The 22966-nt window shown below is 36.4% G+C and overlaps 1 protein-coding gene across 1 annotated transcript; it reads left to right on the plus strand.

Moving 5' to 3' along the window:
* The first annotated feature begins 106 nt into the window (after positions 1 to 106).
* Positions 107 to 21584, plus strand: LOC584986 (kidney mitochondrial carrier protein 1). The gene is made up of 9 exons (XM_030981978.1): positions 107 to 188; positions 2832 to 3353; positions 10870 to 11017; positions 12313 to 12493; positions 14430 to 14531; positions 16802 to 16926; positions 18019 to 18172; positions 19081 to 19161; positions 19900 to 21584. The coding sequence occupies exons 2-9, from the start codon at positions 3293 to 3295 to the stop codon at positions 19939 to 19941; spliced, it is 894 nt and encodes a 297-aa protein (XP_030837838.1). The 5' UTR covers positions 107 to 188; positions 2832 to 3292; the 3' UTR covers positions 19942 to 21584.
* The last annotated feature ends 1382 nt before the right edge of the window (positions 21585 to 22966 follow it).

Raw genomic sequence — 22966 nt, forward strand, 5'->3', positions numbered from 1 at the left:
ATGCGCCGCCGCACTCGTACTCCGCCAAATTAGACAGTATTATCATGATCATGCATGCATATGCCGCATAAGCGCAATTTCATCAGCTGTTATCTTCCTTATGAAGTTATGCGTACGTGCCGAGGTCTTCAGAAACACCAGTTTGTCCATTTGGGTTCAAAGGTTTCCGGAAACCTCATCATTTCTATGTGAGTTATTTCTTATTTTATTTTTTGTTACCGAGAACTGTTATTATTTCGAGAACCTTTCAAATTATCCACGTAAAGAAGGTGAAACTTGTTTTAGTCAACCGCGGTTTCGCCGGTTATTAGTCCCGCACGTTGGGTTTTATGCAGTGAATGAGTTGACAAGGGATTTTTGTTTTGTGTAGGCCTATTAAAGTTAGACTCTACGTCAAATAGACGTAGATCTAGACAGTATGTGAGATTACTGAAAGTGAAAGTGAAATCAGTGACTGCTTGTGAATAAGCCAATTAAGTGTCTGCCAAACTTTAAATAGAGTCTAGACCTGAAATGAACTTGACCTAATGAATTTGGCCAAAATGGTGATTCTGTATGAAAAAGTTAAAATGGAGGCAGAAAAAATATAAAAACAAAAGATTTTTTTTCTTTAATTTTAGAAGATCAGTAGGGCCAGGGGCGCTGGTCCGAGAATGAGGATCGTCCGCATCACCAAGGATATCCTTGGAAACGCGGACAAATTGCAGCTGCATTTTCACAGACGTTTTTTTTTTCTTCATCGATGCTCTGAGGAGTCTGAGCTGCGCTGGCAATGCAAAAAACAGATTCCGCTTACTTTTACGGGTTGTCCGTCTTCACAAGGATTTATCGCTCATAACGTGAAAGTCTCTGTACAGAGGTTATATAAAATGCATCAAGAAAATCATCGCAAAATCTGTTTTTTCGCATCACCAACGCGCGGATCGGAAATATGAAATGTCTGCGAAAATACAGACGATCCTTAATTTTGCAGACGCGTCTGTTCGCTTTAACGAAGACGATCCTCGTTTGGCTTAGGGTTAACCTACCGAAGATCAGAAGAGTGAATGAAAAAAAAAATTCTCCAGATTCTGGCCAGATTCAATTCAATTCAATTCAATTCATTTATTTTTCCGTTCATATTTACAATAATGGTACATTTTAACATATTCATATATTTATATGCATGTATAGATCAATTTGCACAATACAATACATTAAAAAAATAAACATGAAATTGAAAGGGAAGGAGGGCCGACTAAAAAGCAGAGCTTGTAGGGTGTAAGCCCTCCTGTAAAAGTTATTATCATGAATTATTATTTTATGAGAAAAAAGCAACAATAACAATAACTGATTCAGTAATACAAAAAAAAATCACTTTTTTTTTTTGGTAACTATTCAGAAGAAAGCTTTTAAGTCTCCTGTTGAAAATTTGTATCGAATTACACTGTATAATATCATTTGAAAGAGAATTCCACAGTTTTGGACCTGTAAAAACAAACATCTTTTGTGCAAAAGATGTTCTATTTAATCTTAATGGTACACTGTAGATGAAAAGAGCTCGCCTGGCGAGTGAGGTAACAATGAATCGAATCATTTCTTACGAACATATCATTAAAAGGCAAAGGTAATTGTTTAGTGTTGAGCTTGTACATTAACTGTCCAAGCTGAAAAATATACAAGTCTTTAATTTTCAAAATGTTATTATTCAGAAAAAGATTATTTGTGTGTGCCCGGAAATCTACATTATTAATAATACGAATTGCTCTTTTTTGTAATATAAAGAGTCTATTAATTTGGGAAGTTGCTGCACTGCCCCAGGCAATAAGTCCTTAATTCAAGTAAGGAAGAATAAGCGTAGAATACAAGGAAAACATAATATAATACGGTAGGAAGTGTCTTAATTTGCTAAGGATACCAGTGTTGCGAGCAATGATTTTGCAGATATTGTCAGTGTGCGCTTTCCAAGATACATGTAGTTTTCATTAGATAGATAGGTTTAAATAGCATGTAACTAGTTTTGTCTAAGTTAAGAGATAGTTTGTTTGCTTTTATCCAATTTGCCACACTTCTAAGTTTGTTATTTAGTATTTACGTCAATTGCTTTAGATCGCGATGTGACAAAAAAATATTTGAGTCGTCAGCAAAAGGTAAAAAGCAAAAAAGTAAAACTTTCAGAACATATCCTAAAAATGCTCTCAAATAACTTTTAAAAAGATACTAAAATGATCAAATATACCTTCTTGATGCAGAATAACTAGTCCAAGGTCATCATCGAAGCTCATCTGGTTGAATTTTAGGCGTTTTTTCATGATAAAGCAATCCTTTTTCTAACTGTGCAAGTATGGCGGCTAGTTCACAAGTGTGCTCATACTCTGGCGCCAGCAGCCTACACGGCTAGCTATATGACCTCAACTTCTCGGCCGCCGTACAAAAATAAGAACTTGTGAACTTTACAGTTGTAATCTTTATATGTATAGCACTTTAAATTGGCTGAACCTGCGATGTCATTATGACATAGTGCTGGACAATTTTTTTCATTTGTTTCAACTTTCAACTCATGACTAATATATTAGAAACGTGTGTCTCAGGAGAGTTCTTTTTTTTTTCTTTTTAAGAGAACCTTTAATAATATGCTGTCCATAATATAGTTCAAGTAGTGCCCCAAGGGAGAAGGCACTTATATGTAGGAGTAAAATGAAGTGTTTTTTTTACGTCTCACAATCCACTAACCAAATCGCTGATATGAGATTCTCATAGATTTTAGTTATCTCATATCAGTAATTCACCAGCATCACCCTTTAAACAATCAGTTATGCTATTATTTTGAATCTCTCCCTTTCCTCTTACAGAATATATTCCCAAGTGGACGCATCCTCTCTGAAAGGCACACATTGTCTACATTATCCTTGGCTACCAGTACCTTAGGACTTTGTGGAATCCTTACAAGATCTCCTGGAACTAGCAGGTTACTACACTGTACAGTATATAGAATACACATTCTTGATATTGGCGGTTGGTGTCAAGCAACATTCAATGGCTTCCTCTTCGCTGTGAAAATGGCCATCTTCCTTTCGCTGCTCCAAGTAAAGAGGAACAACGTTAGCAGGTTCTTGATTGTTGGGGGTGAGCGAAAAAGACACAGAGAGATGAAACTTGCAAACATATGAAGGAAATACAAACTCATCTTTTCCTTCGTTTGCAAAGGATCATTGGAAGGAAACTTCATTCAGACAAAAAAAACATAAAATTGAACTTTTTGCAGTAAGTGCACTTTTGCTTGCCAACAATATTGTGTCTGTGAACTAGTAATATGCCAACCGATTGGAAACCGTTTGTTTATGGAGGGACGGCATCTGTTCTAGCAGAATGCGGTAAGTATATTTGAAAAATATTTGTAAAAACTAAGCAAGTGTTTTATCTCCATCTGTCATATTGTTATTTTTGTCAAACACTGTTCAGTATTTAAAACAAAAAGATATGACAATGTCATTCGATATGGTATCAAATTTGATTACATGTAGATTAAAAAATGATATTGTTTTTTACTGCATGGTACACCTGCACAACCTGCAAGAATTCATACTCCCCCCCCCCCCCCCCCTCTCTCACATGGTGCAACCGTAAGCCTACTGTATAACGGTAAGTAATCATCTGTTATGTGTCCCATCCATTAATACGAGTTCCGTATGATACGACGTTCAGAGACTAGAGTGAGATGCTGATTCTTTGATCATATTTTCATTCAAAACGATGCTCAGACAGGCGTTTTCTTTATATATTTACCAGTATATTACAACTTTTCTTTGCATGATTCAGTAGTCTGAATGCAGAGCTAGAATCCATTATCAGAAGGCTTAATTCATGCTTTTAAGTTTTAACAAAAAATAAGATGGTCTTCATTTTGAAGTGCACACAAAGTTGGATAATCCATATTAACTCACATGCATCTACATGTACATGTAGGCATTTAAGCAGTGATCTGTTTTTAGATTCATTCTTTGAGTTTAAAATTGACTTGTGTATACTCTGTTTGTTGCTACGGCAGGCAGCCAGTGAAAACAAATTTGTTTAATCAAATTATGGAAATGCAAGTATTGCTTAAAATAAAACAGAACTTTGTTATTCCTGGCTCATTTTACCTGATTGAGGTGTCATATGAAAGGGCAGAAAGTGAACTTTCTAAAAATGTGCTTTTCTCTTTGAAATTCAGATACCACCCGCCAAATGAATTTTTGGTACCCCCTCTTCACATTGTTATTTTAATCACTCGTGCGTGAAATATTTGTTAATTTATAATTGTGAATTACATTGTAGTTATGATAAAACCCCTTGATAATTCTCGGTTTCGTTTTTCTGGGACGCACTGTAGATATCGATAGTTAAAGTTCCTGGATGACTGAGCAATACAAAAACAATATTGGTCAGTCAGCCGGGTACTGCGCTAAAGATATGGAATACACTGATTTATTGTACCATTTGGAAGCCTTACATGGTGATATTACACCACATCACAGACACTGATAGCTTGTAGGGCCATACATGTACATCTCAGATTTAACATTGTTAAACGATGCCTTTAAACAAAATAAATTAGGTTGCTTGATGTGGGACCACTGCTAGTCTAGTGAATTAGGCTAAGATGTACATACTAGTATTGGGCAACATTCTAAAGTAGACATTCACAGTGTATTTATAACTGCCATGCCATGTCAGGAAACTATTCTATTCATAGGATTCCCAGCACATGCTAGTATGACTAATAACACATGGAGGAAGGAAGAAATTAGTCAGTGTGGGGTATTGCACTTTATTCCTAGACATTGTCTCAATCATCCAATAAAAGACTGAAAGTTGAATTTTTAAGGCTTCTTTTAAAGCCCTTCTAAAGTGTTGGTACTGTAGGCCTAGCCCCAAATTTGCCAGAAATTTGATGTGCAAAATTTCACTTAAATTGTATCATAATGCAAAAGAACATATATCATTTAAGACACACTTCTGTAAATAACCCCCCCCCCCCCCAAAAAAAAAAAAGACAACTATTGATAGTACATGTAGAATCCATATTTTTGGTTTTCTGTTGGATGCAGAAAACCTAAATTTGTATTCTTTCATCAATATTTGACTTCAAACATATTTGTATTGAAAATCCTTGCAAAAATGTGTATTAAATGACATCCTCTTTCACATTATGATACAATTTAAGTGAAATTTTGCCATCAAATTCTTGGGGCTCCCAACACTTTAGAGAGGCTTTAAAGGCATAGTTGAGTTCTGTTTTCAGACCGCAAATGCCTACAAATTGCTTTTATTCTTATCTATGACATTTATAGTGCCCTTTTAGAACCTAAAATTGCTATGAAGGTAATTTTAGACCCCAAAATGTGTGAAATTTAGCCAATACGATCATACCAATTCAGCTCCACTTTTAAAAAAACACGGTTACCGTTAATTAATTATTTAATTAAAAATAACAATACATGAGCCGGCTGATTGTGGGTAATATAAGCAACACGAAAATGCCAACAAAAAAGTGAAGTACGATGTAAAAGGCATTATTTCGTTTTTTTCAACGTTTTTTTCAAATTTTGCAAAATATCTAATATTTGTGGTGGTACACAAGTTTTAAAAATCGTTATATTTCAGCCGTCTCTGAACCGATTTTGATCAAACAAAGATGATTTTGTCATTTAAGTATTATGTTCTTTCAAATTTGACACTAAGTTTTTCATTATTTTTTTTGTTGTTTTAATTTTAAATGATATTTTATTTCCTTCCTCATAATTTCACATAACAAAAAATTCACATTAACAAGAAATCATCAAAATAAGCAATATAAAACAAGATCTTTGATACAAGACACTTCATGAGTTACATCAATCATTGAACATTAAAAAAAATCTCAGATTCTACATGATTCTACATTTTTTCTTGCATGTAACAGTGTCAAATAACAGTAGAGGAAGGTTTTAAAGTTACATAGTACCATCCTGTCACACACTCTCACACCAACACCGTGACACCCCCTTTCACACACATAAACACGTACAACACACACACTGCATGCAACACTGCATGTAACATACACTTCATTATCTCACCAAAAAAATATTTTGTGTAGCCTGCAACAGAACTCAACTATCCCTTTAAGGTTATAATTACTGCATTTGAAATCACATACCAGCCAATCAAGGCATCCGCAACAATCTGCTGACAAATGCAAGTCTAGATAGAAAGTTGTCTCAAACATAGGGTCAAATACTTTGTAGCCAATACTGAAGCTGGCTAAGTTTTTCAGCCAGGCCAGATACTGAGTAAAATACTCATATTCTTAAGATAAGTATTGAACTTAATACCGACTGTGGTCACTACTTTGTTATTAATATTTTTTTTTTTACTCATAGCTGCCAACCATTCTTGTTTTGGGAGAATGATTCCTATTTTGGGGTCTTTTGAACCCTAGATTAGTGCTGTAACATCACGGATATCTCCAATTCCGTTTAACCGCCAGTCAAAACCGGACGGTTTTCGGTTAAACGATTTTTTTAAAAAAAAATTTAAAAAAAAATTTAAAAAAAAAAAAAAAAAAAAAAAAAAAAAAAAAAAAATCGTGTTTTTTTTTTTTTTTTTTTTTTTTTTTTTTTTTTTACCTCTGTCGGCAACTTTCATTTAACTGCGAGGTGCATTTAAAGGGGCCGATTTGTGCTTGTGAACTTGTCACAAATAATAGTAACAATGTTGTTTTTAGAAGAATGTGTAAGATCATTAATGTAAATTAAAAACAGTAGAGGACCTAGGACAGAACCTTGTGTAAAAGTTGGATGAATTATTATTATAAACTACATATTGAGATGATGAGATCTATTACAAAGATTACTTTCAAACCAAGATGACAGACAAATTGGAGTGTTGTTCTAGTTTTGGAGTGGTGAGTCAACACACAGATTACTGAGCTGGGAGACATTGCCAGGCATAGTGCCAGGTGGAGGGGCATAAATCGAAACTTTAAAAAAAAAAAAAAAAAAAAAAAAAAAATTATTAAAAAAAAAAAAAAAAAAAAAAAAAAATATTTAAAAAAAAAAAAAAAAAAAATCGGGAAAACGAAACCGTCCAATTGAAAACGGAATCCGCCATGGGCGGTCGGATACCGGACGGTTAAACGTTTGACTACAGCACTACCCTAGATTACTCTCTTTTTCTGAAGTATCATATACTGTATGTGAAAAGTATGCAAAATAGACTGTATTCCTTATTTTTGCTGTGAAACGAAAGGTTGGCGGTTATGTTTATTATTGTAAGCGCTATGGTACTTATTGTTTTTAGTGCTTCTAAATATTCGATATTATTATTATTATCATTAATCATCATGAATATAGAATATACCGGTACTGTACATGGTACAAAAGTAGGTATACATGTACTTGTGCCCCTAAGCCTTTCACAATAGTAGTAGTCATTTATGAAGAGTAGACACTCTGCTTGGTATAAAAGGTATCTGAATAGCACAGCAGGCATCGGGTCTTGGGCATGTACACATGTATTGTGCTTGAAAGGGCAACCCATCCATTTGATATTGATTGAGTCTGGACCCTGGAGGTCACAATACTGTCTACTTTACCAGGGTTATTATATGGTGCATGCATCACTGCGCTGTAAACTTAAATAAGCCTGTGCACACAAAGTGAATTGTGCAGAAGCTTAATAAACATGTAACATACACCCGTACTTCGAAAAAACTTTTGTGTATACATATTAATAAAATTATCGCTATAATTTTATAAACCTTTGTGCTGACATGAATGGAGTATGACAGAATATTTCTCTCTCAAGGCTATATCCCATTTACATGTACAGTATGTATGAATTATGTACATTTGATTGTAGCTTATACAACAATCCAGTGGGGGGAGGGGGAGGAGGGGGAGGAAAAACCTTGTAATAAATATAAACAAACAAACAATTAATGAAGAAACAAACAAAAAGCCATTAGATTATTTCCCATAAACTGAAACTGAAATTCCGGGACAAATATCTAAATTCAAGACTCACCGTAACTATTTAAAAGAGATTTAAGCTCTTTTGCTTTATTGTTGAAATGTAAAAGACAAATAAAACTGTTGTGGCAAAACTGCATGTCCATGTACATGTACATGTACATCATATCAAATAATAAGAAAATAGCTCCCTGTAACAAAAGAGGTATTTTAGTCTACAGGCCAATAGTAATCCAATCTAATCCCATCTAGAAAGAATGCAAATAAATATCTACATGTAGATATTTATTTGTTGTCAAATCAAAGATGCTGTCAGGAAGATCTACATTCAGACATCTTAAAAAGTTAAGGGATGGATAGGGGTAACTCAACTGCTCTCCTGCTGCTAGACTTGTCCTCCGCCTTCGACACCGTTAATCACACTATCCTTTTGAACACACTTAGTTCACTTGGTGTCAAGGGTGAGGCATACAAATGGTTCGAGTCTTATCTGTCATACCACTCTCTGATCGTTTGTATTAATGGTTGCAAATCAGTTGCTTTGCCTCTCTCTTGTGGAGTACCACAAGGTTCTGTGGGCGGGCCCACTCTTTTCTCAATTTATTTAATTGGATTGCGACAAGTTTTGTTACAACATGGCATAGATTATCATATTTATGCAGACGATATTCAACTTATGATTTCCTTCAATTCAGATCAAGCCGCTGCAGAACGAGCCGTTCATCGCCTTGAATCTTGCATGGCTGACGTTCTTGATTGGTTGCTCGCACATTCCTTGAAATTAAATTTAGACAAATGTGAATTCCTTATATTTGGTTCCAAAGTACAGCTTAGTAAAGTTAATATCAATTGCATTTCATTTTCTGGCCACATAATTCACTTGTCACAAACGTGTCGCAATCTCGGTGTTATGTTTGACTCACATATGACAATGTCTAACCAAGTTCTTAATATTTGTAGATCTGTAAGGTACCACTTGCGTAATATCGGTTTTATTCGTAAATATTTGTCCAAGTCTGCCACCGAAAAATTAGTTCATGCTCTGATTTCCTCCCGTCTTGATTTTGCCAATGCCCTCCTAATCAATCTACCCCAGAATCTAGTGTCCAAGCTTCAGAAGCTTCAAAACGCTGCAGCTCGTATTGTTTCTCTGACCACCAAGCGTACCCACATTTCCCCAGTTTTGCAGTCGCTACACTGGCTCCCAGTAAAAGATCGCATTGTTTTCAAAATTTTGTTGCTCACCTTTCATTGCGTTCACGGCTCTGCTCCTCAATACCTTATCTCTCTAATCCAAAACTACACTCCTGCAAGACCTCTACGCTCATCCACTTCCAATTTTCTTGTAACCCCCAAAATTACCAAAACGTGGGGGGAAAGATCTTTTGCATACTCTAGTCCTAAATTATGGAATGGCCTTCCTGAAGACATCAAAAAATGTTTATCCTCTGATTCTTTCAAAACTCATCTCAAAACATTTCTTTTCAAGTCTTGATCTTTTTTCCTGTTTACACGCGCCTTGAGCACTCCACAGAGTGGATTTGGCGCGATATAAGTTACATTATTATTATTATTAATTAATATTTCCCTTGCCTAAAACATTTTCCCCCTGAACATGTACATGTACATGTACTTCTTATACAATGTCTTTGAGCCTCCAATCATGCTACATGTACAGTAGTTTTGTTTAAAGAAAACTCAAACTCATATTGCATCTATCTTTAGAAAATAAACTTGTTGGCTGGGTTACTGTACAACATGTTGTTCTTTGATATTATTCTTCTATTGTATGGATGTTTTTTGTTTTTTTTTTTGTCTATTTTTTTGTAAATAGAAATGAAAAAAGAAATGAAAAATGAAGTGAATGAATAATTGTATTTTTGTACATACATGTACTAATATTTATGTGGGTGACTCAAACTTATATTTTTGAAAGCTGTTGTTTTTGTGTGAATTAAGTCAGGCCAGGGAGGTGAAAGAAAAGGAGGCGAAACTCTTGTAATTTATTCAAACGCATTCTTGAGTTCTAAAGCGTAACAATGGGATGTGTAACATTCCACTTGGCTTTGAAGTTCCATGCTCCGAACCGCGCTTCCACTGCGGGGACTTTCGGAAGCCAGGCACCAGTTTTACATTTATTACAAAATATTAAATTACCGGCAAAATGTCAGTGTAAATCAAAAACTTTATATGGGGATTTTATTGGGAATAGTGCATCAAACAAATTTTCAAATTTAGAACTCCGTCCTTCCTTTAATTTGTGTGCCAGAGTTGGTAAAAGAAAAATTACATCCTGTCAAAAACTCAATATTTTAGGATGATGCGCTAATTTGTGCATGCTTTAATGTCCCGTTATTTGATCCATGATTTACAATCTTCAATAACATTAAGTTAGCTAATGCGTGTTTTCGCGTGTTTTTTGTATTTTTTAAGTTTAAAAAAGGATGAAAGTACACAAGTTTGTGTTCGCTTGTTCTACTCTTTACACATTCAACAATGGATGAGAAATCATTGGAAGGGACAGCGAACAGTTGCAGTGATACCATTTTCTGATGTAGGAATTCTAAATCCTAAAATTTCATGCGCTCTTTTATCTCACCACCTGGTCAACAGTTGCAGATTAGCGCATAACTTTTCGGCGGCTTGGAGCATGGGGTCAAAGGAGAGCGGCTTGATTCCAGTCCTTCTCTATCACGTCCCTGGTCAGGCTTATTCCATTGTATGCTCGTTCACTAACTTCACTTGTGTATTGCCAGATCATGTTGGTGTGTTGTAAAATCTGGCACCCTACAACACTTCACAAAGTTTGCAAAATAAATCCTGTGGGAAAAAAAGGGGTTATAAATGATACATGTACAGTAGAGTTTAAATTTTGACGATTTATTCTCCCCTGTAGGGACTTTCCCACTCGACCTGACGAAGACGAGGCTTCAAGTGCAGGGCCAGAGGATGGAGGCCAGCTTTCGAGAGCTCAAGTATCGAGGAATGTTCCATGCCCTCAAAAGAATTGCCAAGGAGGAGGGCATCCAGGCTCTATACTCAGGGTAAAGAAAGAGTGAGAGTGAGAGAGATGGAGCGAGGGAGGGGTGGAAGGAAAAAGAGAGAGAGAGAGAGAGTGGGAGTGGGGAGCGAGGGAGGGGTGGAACAGAGAGAGAGAGGGTGGGGAGCGAGAGAGGGTGGAACAGAGAGGGTGGGAAGCGAGAGAGGGTGGAACAGAGAGAGAGAGAGAGAGAGAGAGAGGGTTGAAGGCAAGAGAGGGTGGAACAGAGACACAGAGAGACTGGGGAGCGAGGGAGGGTTCGAACAGAGACAGAGAGAGAGAGAACGAGAGAGTGGGGAGCGAGGAAGGGGTGGAACAAGGACAGAGAGAGAGAGTGGGGGAGCGAGGGAGGGGTGGAAGGAGAGAGAGAGAGAGAGAGAGAGAGAAAAGAATGATAGGGTCAGTAGATGAGGAAGGGGGAAGAGAAAGAGGGAGACAAGTGTCAAGCAGTGACAAGCAGGTAAAGATGGTTAATGGAGGAGAGAGAGAGAATGAATAAGAGAAAAAAAGAGAAGGTAACGCTCAGATAACGACATGAACATGGAGTAACCTAAATTTCTTTAAATCTATAATTTTTTTTATTATTTTCAGAATTGTACAGGATTCCTCATGCTAAATGTATTACAGCAATCAAGCCAATTTAATTGTGTTTTATCTTACATGTATAAAACCAAATATTAATTATAACCAAAATGTTTTTTAAGTTGGTTGACAAATAGGACTTAAAGGTAATACAAAGTTTTGGTGGCTGGTCATGAATTTGGTTCAAATGAACATATTGGAAGCATATGCTGTCCTACAATATTCAGTGATCGTTGTCGCGGTTGAAATCGAGTCTAAAGTTATGAAATAGTAAATAATAAACTCTTTATGTTGTATAGCTCCCTCTCAAGGTCAAGATATTAATCAAGCCATTAAACAATGTTTCTTGACTAAAATCGACGGATTGGCTATTTCCGTTTGGAAATTATATCACAAATACATGTACATAGTTTGACATTTTCATGGTCGCAGCTACCATTGTATGGCCGTAAGCGCTATTTGAAATTTATCAAAATTTACAGCGAGGACCGGTAAATGTTTATATTCAATTTTTCTCGAAAGCAGAAGTGTTATAGGGGCTAAATTTTCTAGTGCTTATAATACATCCACAGGGGCATCCAAATATATCAAAATTGTAAAGAATCACTATCCAGCCAATTTTCAAAATTTCCCAAAACTTTGTATTACCTTTTAATAATAGAACTGCTTCTCATGAGAAAATATTGAATCTGTCACTGTACTCTTGTTTCATTTCAGGATCCGACCTGCCGTCCTGCGACAGGCTGTATATGGCACCATCAAGATAGGCTGCTACCATTCCTTCAAGAGGATCCTGGTAGATAACCCTGAGAATGAGACCCTACCGGTCAACGTGCTGTGCGGGATGACTGCAGGAGTCATAGCGTCGGCCATAGCAAACCCCACTGATGTACTCAAGGTAGGAGTAATATGAAACGTAACCCTAGCGACAGTTGCTCTGCAGATGAGAACTGTGCCCCATCTAATGTAGTATAGACTATAGAGTTGTGATCAATTTGAATTATACGCGAGTCCTCCACTCGATCGCACATTCAAATGTCATTTCTCTTTTTTAATTTTTTTTTTATTGTTGAAATAAATCTTTTTTCAGATCAAATCACGGATAACATTGTAGTACATAAATATTTATAACAAATCACTTAATCACATGTTTAAATGAGAGCAAATCAAATTATATATATCTCTATTTACTTGATAGCAGACTGTAAATCAGTAATTGTCTTCTTCCACTTAGTAATATTCAAATCTGTTGTCTTAGTTTTATTTTCCTCTATTTCTCTTAGTACTCAGTTGCGATTGAATTTGAGTTGTGATTGATTCAAATCAATCGCAACCCTTTATTAGTTTGCAAGCACAAACTCTTGTCAGTCGTTGTGCATAACAGTGTCTAATAACTGCGAGACTATATAGACTGTATGATCTACTGCATCCCATAGACTCTGTTCTTTAGCTGCTGCAGAAACTGACAGAGCTAGGCTTGGCTCAAGGATTTATGGAATAGTGTATAAGTGTTGAATTAGACTCTGTGCCTGCAAACTGACTTTTTAGAAGACAGGGCCCTAGTTGCATATCAAAGATGGTCGATACTAGTTTGACAATTATAAAATTGGTCTGTACTCTGTAGAAATAGTTTGGTGCAAACCAATTTTTGCTATTGAGTCTTCAGCACTAATTTTTCTGGATCCATTACCTTTTATACATGTATGTAGGCGTATTCATTATTATCAAATCAATATCGTTATTGGCGATATGTAACCAGCCCTTTTAATACCTCTCACTAGTTTGAAACCTCATCTGTAGGTTTACCTAAATCCAAATCAGTTTTTGTAAAAATATTCTTAAACTCTTACGTCTTTCCAAACCATGCTGTCTGTCATTTCCATCTTGCTTTCCCCAAGGCACTCTCCAATCAACCCCCCCCCCCCCCCCCACATGAGGCCTGCCTTCAGCTCGAGATTGCCAATATCCTGCTCTTTTAACTATCCCAATCGTAAATTATCCAGCTTATTTGCTTCTATATCAGCCCACAGTTGCAATTAGCAGGATATTTTGTCCAGATAATCATCCCAAGATATCTTGGGCTAGTTTGCAAAATATCCTGCTACTTGTCCAGTGCATCTTCACCAGCCCAAAGACTTGCACTATGCGCGAACGCTGAGCAAAATATCTCAAGCTACTTTCTCGAGCTCGAGTCTCTAGCTGGTGAAGACGCGATTTGTAACTTCAGGCTTATTTTTCGTATCAGAAATAGCTGGCTATTCGGCAATCTCGAGCTGATGAGGACATACACCTATGGTGGGCTATGCAGTGAATTTCCCTGGGTCCTTTTTATTCAGAGTTGGTGGCCTTGAATACAAGGGATTACATTTGTTGGGTTCTTTTCAACCATCTCTAATTCGTGCAGTTTTCAAGAACTTTTTAATCTCTTCTGTTAGTTGTACATTTCAATTCTTAATCAATAATAATAATGGTGGCTTCTTATTATTACCCTGGCTTTAGCAAGGTGGCCATTACAGCACTCTAGCATTTCAAGGAATTAATTCCTGCCAGGAACCCATTTACAACATCTGGGTCGATTATGGCAAATGAAGATCGATGTCTTGCCAAAGGACATTAGTGCCGCGGCGGGACTCAAACCACGGACCTTGTGGTCGACTGTCCGGCGACGTATCCACTCGACCACGACAGTAGACAGTATAGAAATGATGCATGCCGAATGCCGAGAGTTTATTTTACGATTGATCTGCACTTGAGTTGAGGTTGTACAGGTGGATGCTAAAGCAGGTTGATAACTGTATAACATGTCCCTTATTTGTCTGTTTTCCCCCATCCAGGTGCGTATGCAGGCCCAGAGTGCAAGCTTTGCCAACGCAGGGGGAATGTTCAATTCTTTTGTCACCATTTATCAAGAGGAAGGCACAAAAGGGCTTTGGAGGGTGAGCAATAAAGTCTTATCATTATTACCATTAGCAGGAATCCCATTAAAACTTATATTAATGGGCAATCCAACCCTTGTAATAAGTTTCATTTCATTTCATTTATTTTCCACATTAAAAACCAGAAAAATATACAAGGTAACAGATTACATTGTACACATTTGACACACACATGTAGAGCAAATGAAAAACAGATAACATAAGCATAAAAGAACAATGAAAATCTACATCAGTTAACAAACATCAACATTAAAACATAATGAATGGCAAAAGTTTAAAACGAATCGGACCAATAATAAGAGAGCATCTGAAATATGAAATCACTATTGCTCAGATTGGCAATGTTGACAGCAGATTGTAAAGGTAGAAACGGACAACTTTCCTATTTGTCGTGTACAAAAATACCTTTAGTTTCTGTTTTTCTCCCTAGTGCCTTTTTCCCTGGGGCACTACTCAAAATATTGTGGACACCGGTGGTATGTTATTATAAGTTTTGTGAAAAGAAAAGACCCTCTGAAGCCATGCTCATTTTGTGTGTTAAAATTAATTCACAGAGACATTACCAATTCAGCCAATTTGAAGTCCCCATACGTATAGTAGTTTTTAAATTTCTTCGACAAGCACTGCTTGTGTATGACTTAAGCCTGAGTCATTACGGTTTTTGTGCTAAACGGTTAACCGTTAAAAGTATACGGGCGGTTTCGTTTAACCGTTTAATAATAATCTGAAAAAGTGAAAATACAGTATTTTTAATAGTGCTGTAGCTCGGAACCCTGCTGGTCTTCAGACTGTCGGGCTGAGCATTCCCAGCCCCGGACTATGGCACAAATTAGGTCATCCTGATAAACAGAGACCAGTAATAAACAACATAAAACATGTCTTATTATTCCTCATCTGAATTTGATATCAAGATTAACCTTGCAAAGTTACTCTGTGAAGTTAGCTGATCTGTGACGTGTTTATATATGCCTTTGCAATGCAATGTTTGCACATGGATCAGGGAGAGAGCTCCCTGCATGTATCATTGCCATATGAAATTATGTAGAAGTGTGTATCACACACACCCAAGACACACCCTGCAATGAGCTGATCCAAGTTAGTGACCAATCAGGAAGGTTCTCTAGCTATGTGGGTGGAGTTTGATACCAGCATAAATTACAGGTTGGTGACCGCGCGTGCTTTCACCGTACCCAGTTCAGTGGGAGGTCAAGAAGCCACGCCCACATGTGTGCATGTGACAAGCATGAACTCTCCATCTGTGTGTATGTACAGTGTATTTGGGCGCCGGAGGTTTGTGTGTACATGTGTGTGTGACTGAGAGAGCATATGGGCTAGCATGTCCCTGCATGTCCCTGCATGGACGAGGCAGGGACACGAGTGAAGATCGAAGTAAGAAAGGGTGGCTGTGTTAATCGGCTGAATTGAAGAATGATCAAAAACTTAAATTACTCACAAATAATATCCAAGACTTTGTTGATTGATATTTCTAAAACTTCAATTATTATTGTTATCAATATTTTTGTATTTTATTTATATATGAACATTATTTTAGGGGGCGAGTCGGCAAGGGATGGCTATTAATATTGAGAGAGAGAGAGAGAGAGACTCGGGGGAGATTAAGGGATGTGAGAGGAACTGACCATCGAATGTGTAAACATTTAGAAAGTTGTGAGCTGAGAGTGCAGTAATAAGAAAAGGTACATGAGCGATGAACACATTGCAGAGAGAAGGGAATAAAGAGGGTGAGAAAAGAGAGAAGGGGACTGGTTGTTTTATTGTTTACAAATTCATTCATGGTGATTACTGCTGCCAGAAAGCTGGCGCGCAGCGGCCAGGGTGTAATATTACACTGCGGTTTCTTTGATTATCTTTATCATGGGCTATTAGCACATTCCAAAATGTATGCAAATAACGGTTAACCGGAGCGAGAAATGCTAAACGGTTTTGATGAATGCGGTCGGATAACCGTCGGTTAAACGGTTTGACTCAGGCCTAGTATGACTGGTGTTAAATACACTGAATTCAACACATTGTTCATATCTACAAGTTGTTGTGCTATTTGCACAGAGAGTAGCAATATTCACAGGTGTAGCACTACCGGTGTATGACTGGTGTAATGGTGTAAAAAGATACTGACCAGCAGTACATTGTTTATATTTACAGGGTATTATCCCATCTGTGTGCAAGCTGCCTCTAATGGAGGTGTAGCACTACCGGTGTATGACTGGTGTTAAAATACACTAAACTTTGTACATTGTTTATATCTACAGGGTGTTATACCAACTGCACAGAGAGTAGCAATAGTTGCAGGTGTAGCACTACCGGTGTATGACTGGTGTAAAAAGACAGTCCTAGACAGGAGGCTGATGGAGGATAACGTCAAACTGCACTTCTTGTAAGTAAATAAACCTGTTACTTGTTATCAAATCAATATTGTAACTGCTCACACCTGTTGATTTTGATCATAACCAGTTTGATGTATGTTTAACAATTTTTGAGAATTAATGGTTCTACTTTTGAAAATAATAGGTATTATTACCCCTATCAGACATCTGAGCAGTGGTTTTACAAACTCATATTACACTTGCTGGTAATCCTAAAAGGGCTAATCGGGGAATATGAGACCATATTTACCTTTCATGAAAAAGCCTATGGACTTAAAGTGTTAAAAAAGCATGAAATATAAGACCATATTCACCGCGCCGTATTTTGTCATTTTCATTGCGCATCTATTATGCGTACGAGAACCTGCGCACTTTGCACGTACTCTATTGTGACGTAATAATCACACCAAATTGGGTACACTGTTTGCAGTGTATCAAACATTTTGTCAAACAGCTTGATGCACAGTGCTGGTTTTACAAAGCTTGTTCAGTTCTATGAGATTGTCATGTATGTATTTGCTCTAGATGTCTGATTTAGATAATAATAACAATATTGACTGGCTTAACTTTCGGGAGATACCACATATATTTCCCTCACAAGACCCATATTGCCCTTGTCTTTGACTCGGGGCAATATGAGTCTAGTTTGGGAAATATTATGTGGTATCTCCCTCAAGCCCAGTCCATATTATATAAATAATCCGTCTGAAAGGCGATAGGAAACAGTCTTAATTACTGATGAAAATAGAATGTATTTTATTCAGGTTTACGTTTTTTTCTATAGTTTTGGAAATATTTACCGGTACATATAAGATACATATAATTTTCATATCATTGTATGACTAGAATGATAAGTATTTGTTTAATATGTACTACATGTATATGTTTGTTTTTTGTTGCCTGTTAAACATTCTCATACAGGTGTACTTCAAAAAAAAATTCTAGAATGTTAAATATATTAGAAAAAAATTGTGTGGTCTGTGAATCATGTAACTTAAAAACTACAACTTTTGAAAATGTATGTATCTGTGGAAGAAGAAAAAATGTAATGCTTGTACTGTATGTTGCTGATCAGTTTGTTTCTCTGCTTCTACGCTTGACAGATCAAGCTTCGCGGCTGGTTTAGCTGGTGCCATTTTATCCAACCCTGTTGATGTGGTGAGAACCAGATTGATGAACCAGCGAAACCTGAGGAAAGGTGTGGCCTCTTCATCTAGTAACTTTGTGTACCAGAATTCAATTGAGTGCTTACTGAAGGTGTGTACGATAGTCCGCCATTGGAGAAAGATAACAACTCAGTTTTTTTCAGTTGAGGTTGTCAGCTTTTTAATCATTGTAAAGGTTTGTCAGGCTGACCTAAATTCATACCTGCCAACCTTTACGAATAATCCGGAATATTCTGTTTTTCTGGATTTCTAGGACCTGAAAATCTGGGATATTCAAATTTTTCTTTTTTTCCTTTTTTTCACTGATATGTTTTTTAAAGGTGCTAAAGCAAAATAAAGCAGTGCCGCGATTTGAGAGTTCACATATTTTTTGCGTTGAATGGCTTCATGATCGAGCAGCGTATATGTATTTGGTACAGATTTACCGCGTATTGCCAGTGCTAAAGATTCCTAATTCTTATTTTCAAATATTGGCAGGTATGTAAATTGTTTAATGAGTTCATGATATCACCCCCTTCCCCCTAAAGAAAAAAAGAAAGAAAAAAAGGAAAACAAAAATTACCTCTCCTCATCAAAAGGGTGAATTTTTTGATGCATGATTAATTTTTTCATTATGTAAACTGTAGTAGGATTCTGCTCTACCAAATTGTTATAACATAGTGAATCCATTTCATTCACAGCACTTTATTTAATATTTTATAATTTGATCACTTTATCAGTATATTTTAAGTAATGCATTCTAGGGTGATCCCCAAGCAATTTTAACATGCAATAGCAACATTTTGAACGACATGTTTCAAAATCAGTCATGGGTTATATAAAATATAAGGGAAAATGGAACAATGAGTATTTGTAAAATATTAGTCTTAACATTTGTTTGAAAATGCTTCATATTATGGCTCAGAGGGCATCAGACAACCCCAGAGCTCCCTGGACCCTGGTCAAATGGGACTTTGCGATTCACACAAATTTATTTTCATCTGTTTTGTTATTTTCCAGACTGCAAAGTATGAGGGATTCATCGCACTCTACAAGGGCTTTGTACCGACATGGGTTCGTCTTGGCCCTTGGAACATCATTGTATCCTTTTCAAATGTGACATCTTAAGGCTTACATCTAAAAGTATTTAACAAAGGCCCTAATTCAACCAGCCCACCTTTCATTCTTGATTGAAAAGCAAAAATCATCAAATTAATATCAAATTTACAGATCTGATAAAAAGCCGATTTGAATCGGTTTCCCGACTTTTTTACCTTTTTTTAAATATTTTTTTTCTTCCGATTTTATCCTGATTTTCCTGATTTCCCCCTTATTTTCTCTATTCTTCCCTATTATTTCCCAATATTTCTTACTCAAAAAGGGGGGAATGTTGGAAGATTCCATTTTTTCCCCCTGAATCCTCTTTGTTATTTTACTCAAGGGGGGTGTGGTTGGGGGGGAAGAAATTTTTTTATTTTTTTATTTACAGTGCTCACTATCACCCCTGAATTAACATCCCCTAGGGGAGATATTTGCACAGTGTGATTTTATGTCATTGAAATCATTGCAAGTCATCGTTGAGCCTTGTTTCAGTTACGCAGTGGAAAACAGCCATATTTTTTCGAAATGATAACGTAAGTGTAAAACGCTCCACATTTCTGTTTCTTATGACACAGCTCAATGAATACGTGAAAATATATATATATACATTTTTAAAATGATGGCAGTTTGAATATACTGATATATCGGAACAAGCTTATACAAAGGAATCTTATTCATAACTGACATTTCATTGCCAGTATAAGCTATTTTGACCTTAACTCTGCATTCATCCATCAGTTCTTCATGGCATATGAGCAAATGCAGCGGCTACCCTTATGATGACTGCCCTTGGAGTGCTAGAGTAATCGCAGTCTTCGACATCACTCAAACCTCCTTTATGAAGATGGCCATCGGGGATAAGAGTGAGAGCAAATCATGACTTGGCTGAAAACAGATTACCCAGATGACTTCATAGTAGCTTGTATCTCGCTTATTTTCTTGTCTAGTGCGATGCAGGGACCTTTGTCATTAGATAGCTTTAAAGCCCGTCTGTACTAGTTTGACCAGGAAGGATTAGACCACCCAGCGTGGTCACTGACAGGTGGTTATCTCATCAACTTGGCTCTCAATTAACATAAGAAAAAGAGGATCATGGGGGACCAACGGGCACCGCTTAGGCATTGTTTGCCATATAGAGGGAGCAAGTAGCTACAAATAGTGCAGTGGGGCTTTAAATGGATGAGCGAATGCGATGATTTATGAATCATGTCTGCTATCGAGCACTAGGAGGATGAAGATGTCGACTTTATCAAGAGCTCAAGGATGACAGCCAGGGATTGCTTCAGGGGCCGCCAGTCCTAATTTTGGATAGAACATATGACTTTGTCGTAGTGCATGAAAGAACACTATTTAATATTGTCTAATCAACCTTGATGCAGTAGTCTCATGTTGTGGTCAGCTCTCTGTCTTTGCTTACAAACTGAGGCATGTCTGTTGTCTTTTTTTTTTCACATGAATATGCACGTACAGGAGGATTGAAAGCCGTAGGTTAAGATAAACCTTCATTAATTTGGGCCATCATGGCCAGCTTTTGCTGAAGGGTGTAGCAAATCTAAGCATTGGTTATGGTTTGCTTTGGTGTATTGTAACAATACTAATAGAAATAGGTCCGTTTATAAAGTGCAGCTACTATATGAAACTCTGCTGCATGCTAACAGTTAGTGCGCTATGATAAACTGTATACTTAAAGAGGCAGCTAGGAGATTAACTCTTTTACTTTGAAAAGTGCATTTATTTATTTATTTTGTGTATGTGAACAAAACCGTGTTACTCTGAATTTGCAGAACTCTGATCTGATGCACTGTTCAGACTTTCCATTGGCTATCGTTTGAAGTATCGACATGCAATACCAATTTGCTTTTCTTCATGTATTGTGCTATGTTTTGTTTTATGATATAAAATACAGGTGCATTTTGTACATGCTGAAATAAATGTATTAACATAAAGCATTAAAAAGAAGTGAGAAAATGTTTTGAAACAAAACAGAGAGAGAAAAAGTCTATGGTGCATATTCTACTATTAAATTCAATCAAAGGAAAACTGAAATCTCAGACTAATTTCCTTTGTTCAACAAAATTCTTAAGCACACCATCAGGGTTAATTTGTTGTAGATTACAGGCCCATGGCATTGTTCATTAATAGGCCTACACTATTTATTTTTATTGACAGTGGGAAAGTAGGAATACTAACCGACTGTACTTTTTTGATTGGAAGTTAAGGAGATATCTATCAAAAGAATTTCTTAAAGAATCGATGTTGAAAGCCTACTCCTTATGTATATTGACTACGCAATCTGCATATAATTAATAGAAAACAAGTATGAACAATGTGTACGCAACCATTCTCAATATTTGTTAATAAGTGAAGGTATTGTGTTTCAAAGTTGAGCCGATTCCAATTTCACTTTCTAATACTCAAAAAAATAATGAAAGATAAGAATATTAATTTAAAAAATAGGTACAGTAATCTTTTGATCTATTCACATAGAAATGCATAGTATATGCCTAACCAAAATGAGAAGTTATATTTATTCTTCATTGATGCTATTTTCTGTAATACGGAATCTTGAGATGACATAAATTATATTTTTTATTCCGTTTTCCATGAGGTCACAACAACTATCCTTTAGATATTTTCTGTGCTGAAATGTTAACCAAGTCACAGAGTTTTGTGATCAGGTTCACTTTGCTAGTCCTTTGTTATGTATTATGTTTATCTGCAGGGTATATGAAATTACTTGCGTTTGGGTATTCTAAATGTCAGACATTTTTGTTAGCAAGTACTAACCTTTTTGGAGCATTTTGCATGTGTCCATGATTAAGAGTAGAAGTGTAAGCCTGTTCATCAAGTATTTGCAAACCCTTACCTCTTCACTTGCAAAAATTCCACTTCACTCTTCATTGTACCCACCATGGCTTCAGTTTCATTTGTACTAAGCTTAAAGGGAACAAAAACCTTCATACTAAGTTACTTTTATTGTAGTTTAAGTTTAAGATATTTGAATAAAATCAGTAAAAATTTGAACAAAATCAGGCAAGGAACAACGAAATTAAAGCTTTTTGAAATGACTAGTCACTAGAGGGCGATATTCATTGTGATGCATCATTTGTGGACAACTCTCCATGTCTTTTGTACTTCAAATTTCACAATTCTTTTGTTTTCTTCATATTTATTTGTGTTATATCAATCACAAGAAAGAAGGAAAAACATGAAATTTGAAATACAAAAGGCATGGAGAGTTGTCCACAAATGACGCATCAAATTGAATATCGCCCTCTATTGACTAAGGTAGTCATTTCAAAACGCTTTAACTTCCTTATTCCTTGCCCGATTTTGTTCAAATTTTCACTGATTTTATTCAAATATCTTAAACTTTACAATAAAAGTAACTTAGTATGAAGGTTTTGGTTCCCTTTAATATTTTCTCAGGGGGGTCCACAGAGAAACAAAAATAGCTGAGGGCAATATACATACAGCCTGATTCTTTGAGAAAGCTAGAATAGATGAAACAAAAAGCTTACGCTTATTATTGGGAATCTTTGGAATCACTTGTAATGGATTATAAGATTATTTTTTTTATTTGATTTTTTTAAAGCACTTGAGTGCCATTGTGTATAATGATGCTGTGATGATTGCCTGACAGCAACTGATTTCTGCAACTGGCTCTCTGGGTGTGACTCTGATTGCTTGTCATAGGAATGGAAACCAAGTCATTTTGCAATTTGCAATATCTTTCATTAAAGAACTACTGTATGAAAGAATGTAATTAAGTTGTCTTTAACTTCAGTTTTAATTCGAAATTCGA

This window comes from Strongylocentrotus purpuratus, unplaced genomic scaffold, assembly GCF_000002235.5.
Source record: "Strongylocentrotus purpuratus isolate Spur 01 unplaced genomic scaffold, Spur_5.0 spur5_scaffold_12, whole genome shotgun sequence".
Taxonomy (NCBI): Eukaryota; Metazoa; Echinodermata; class Echinoidea; order Camarodonta; family Strongylocentrotidae; genus Strongylocentrotus; species Strongylocentrotus purpuratus.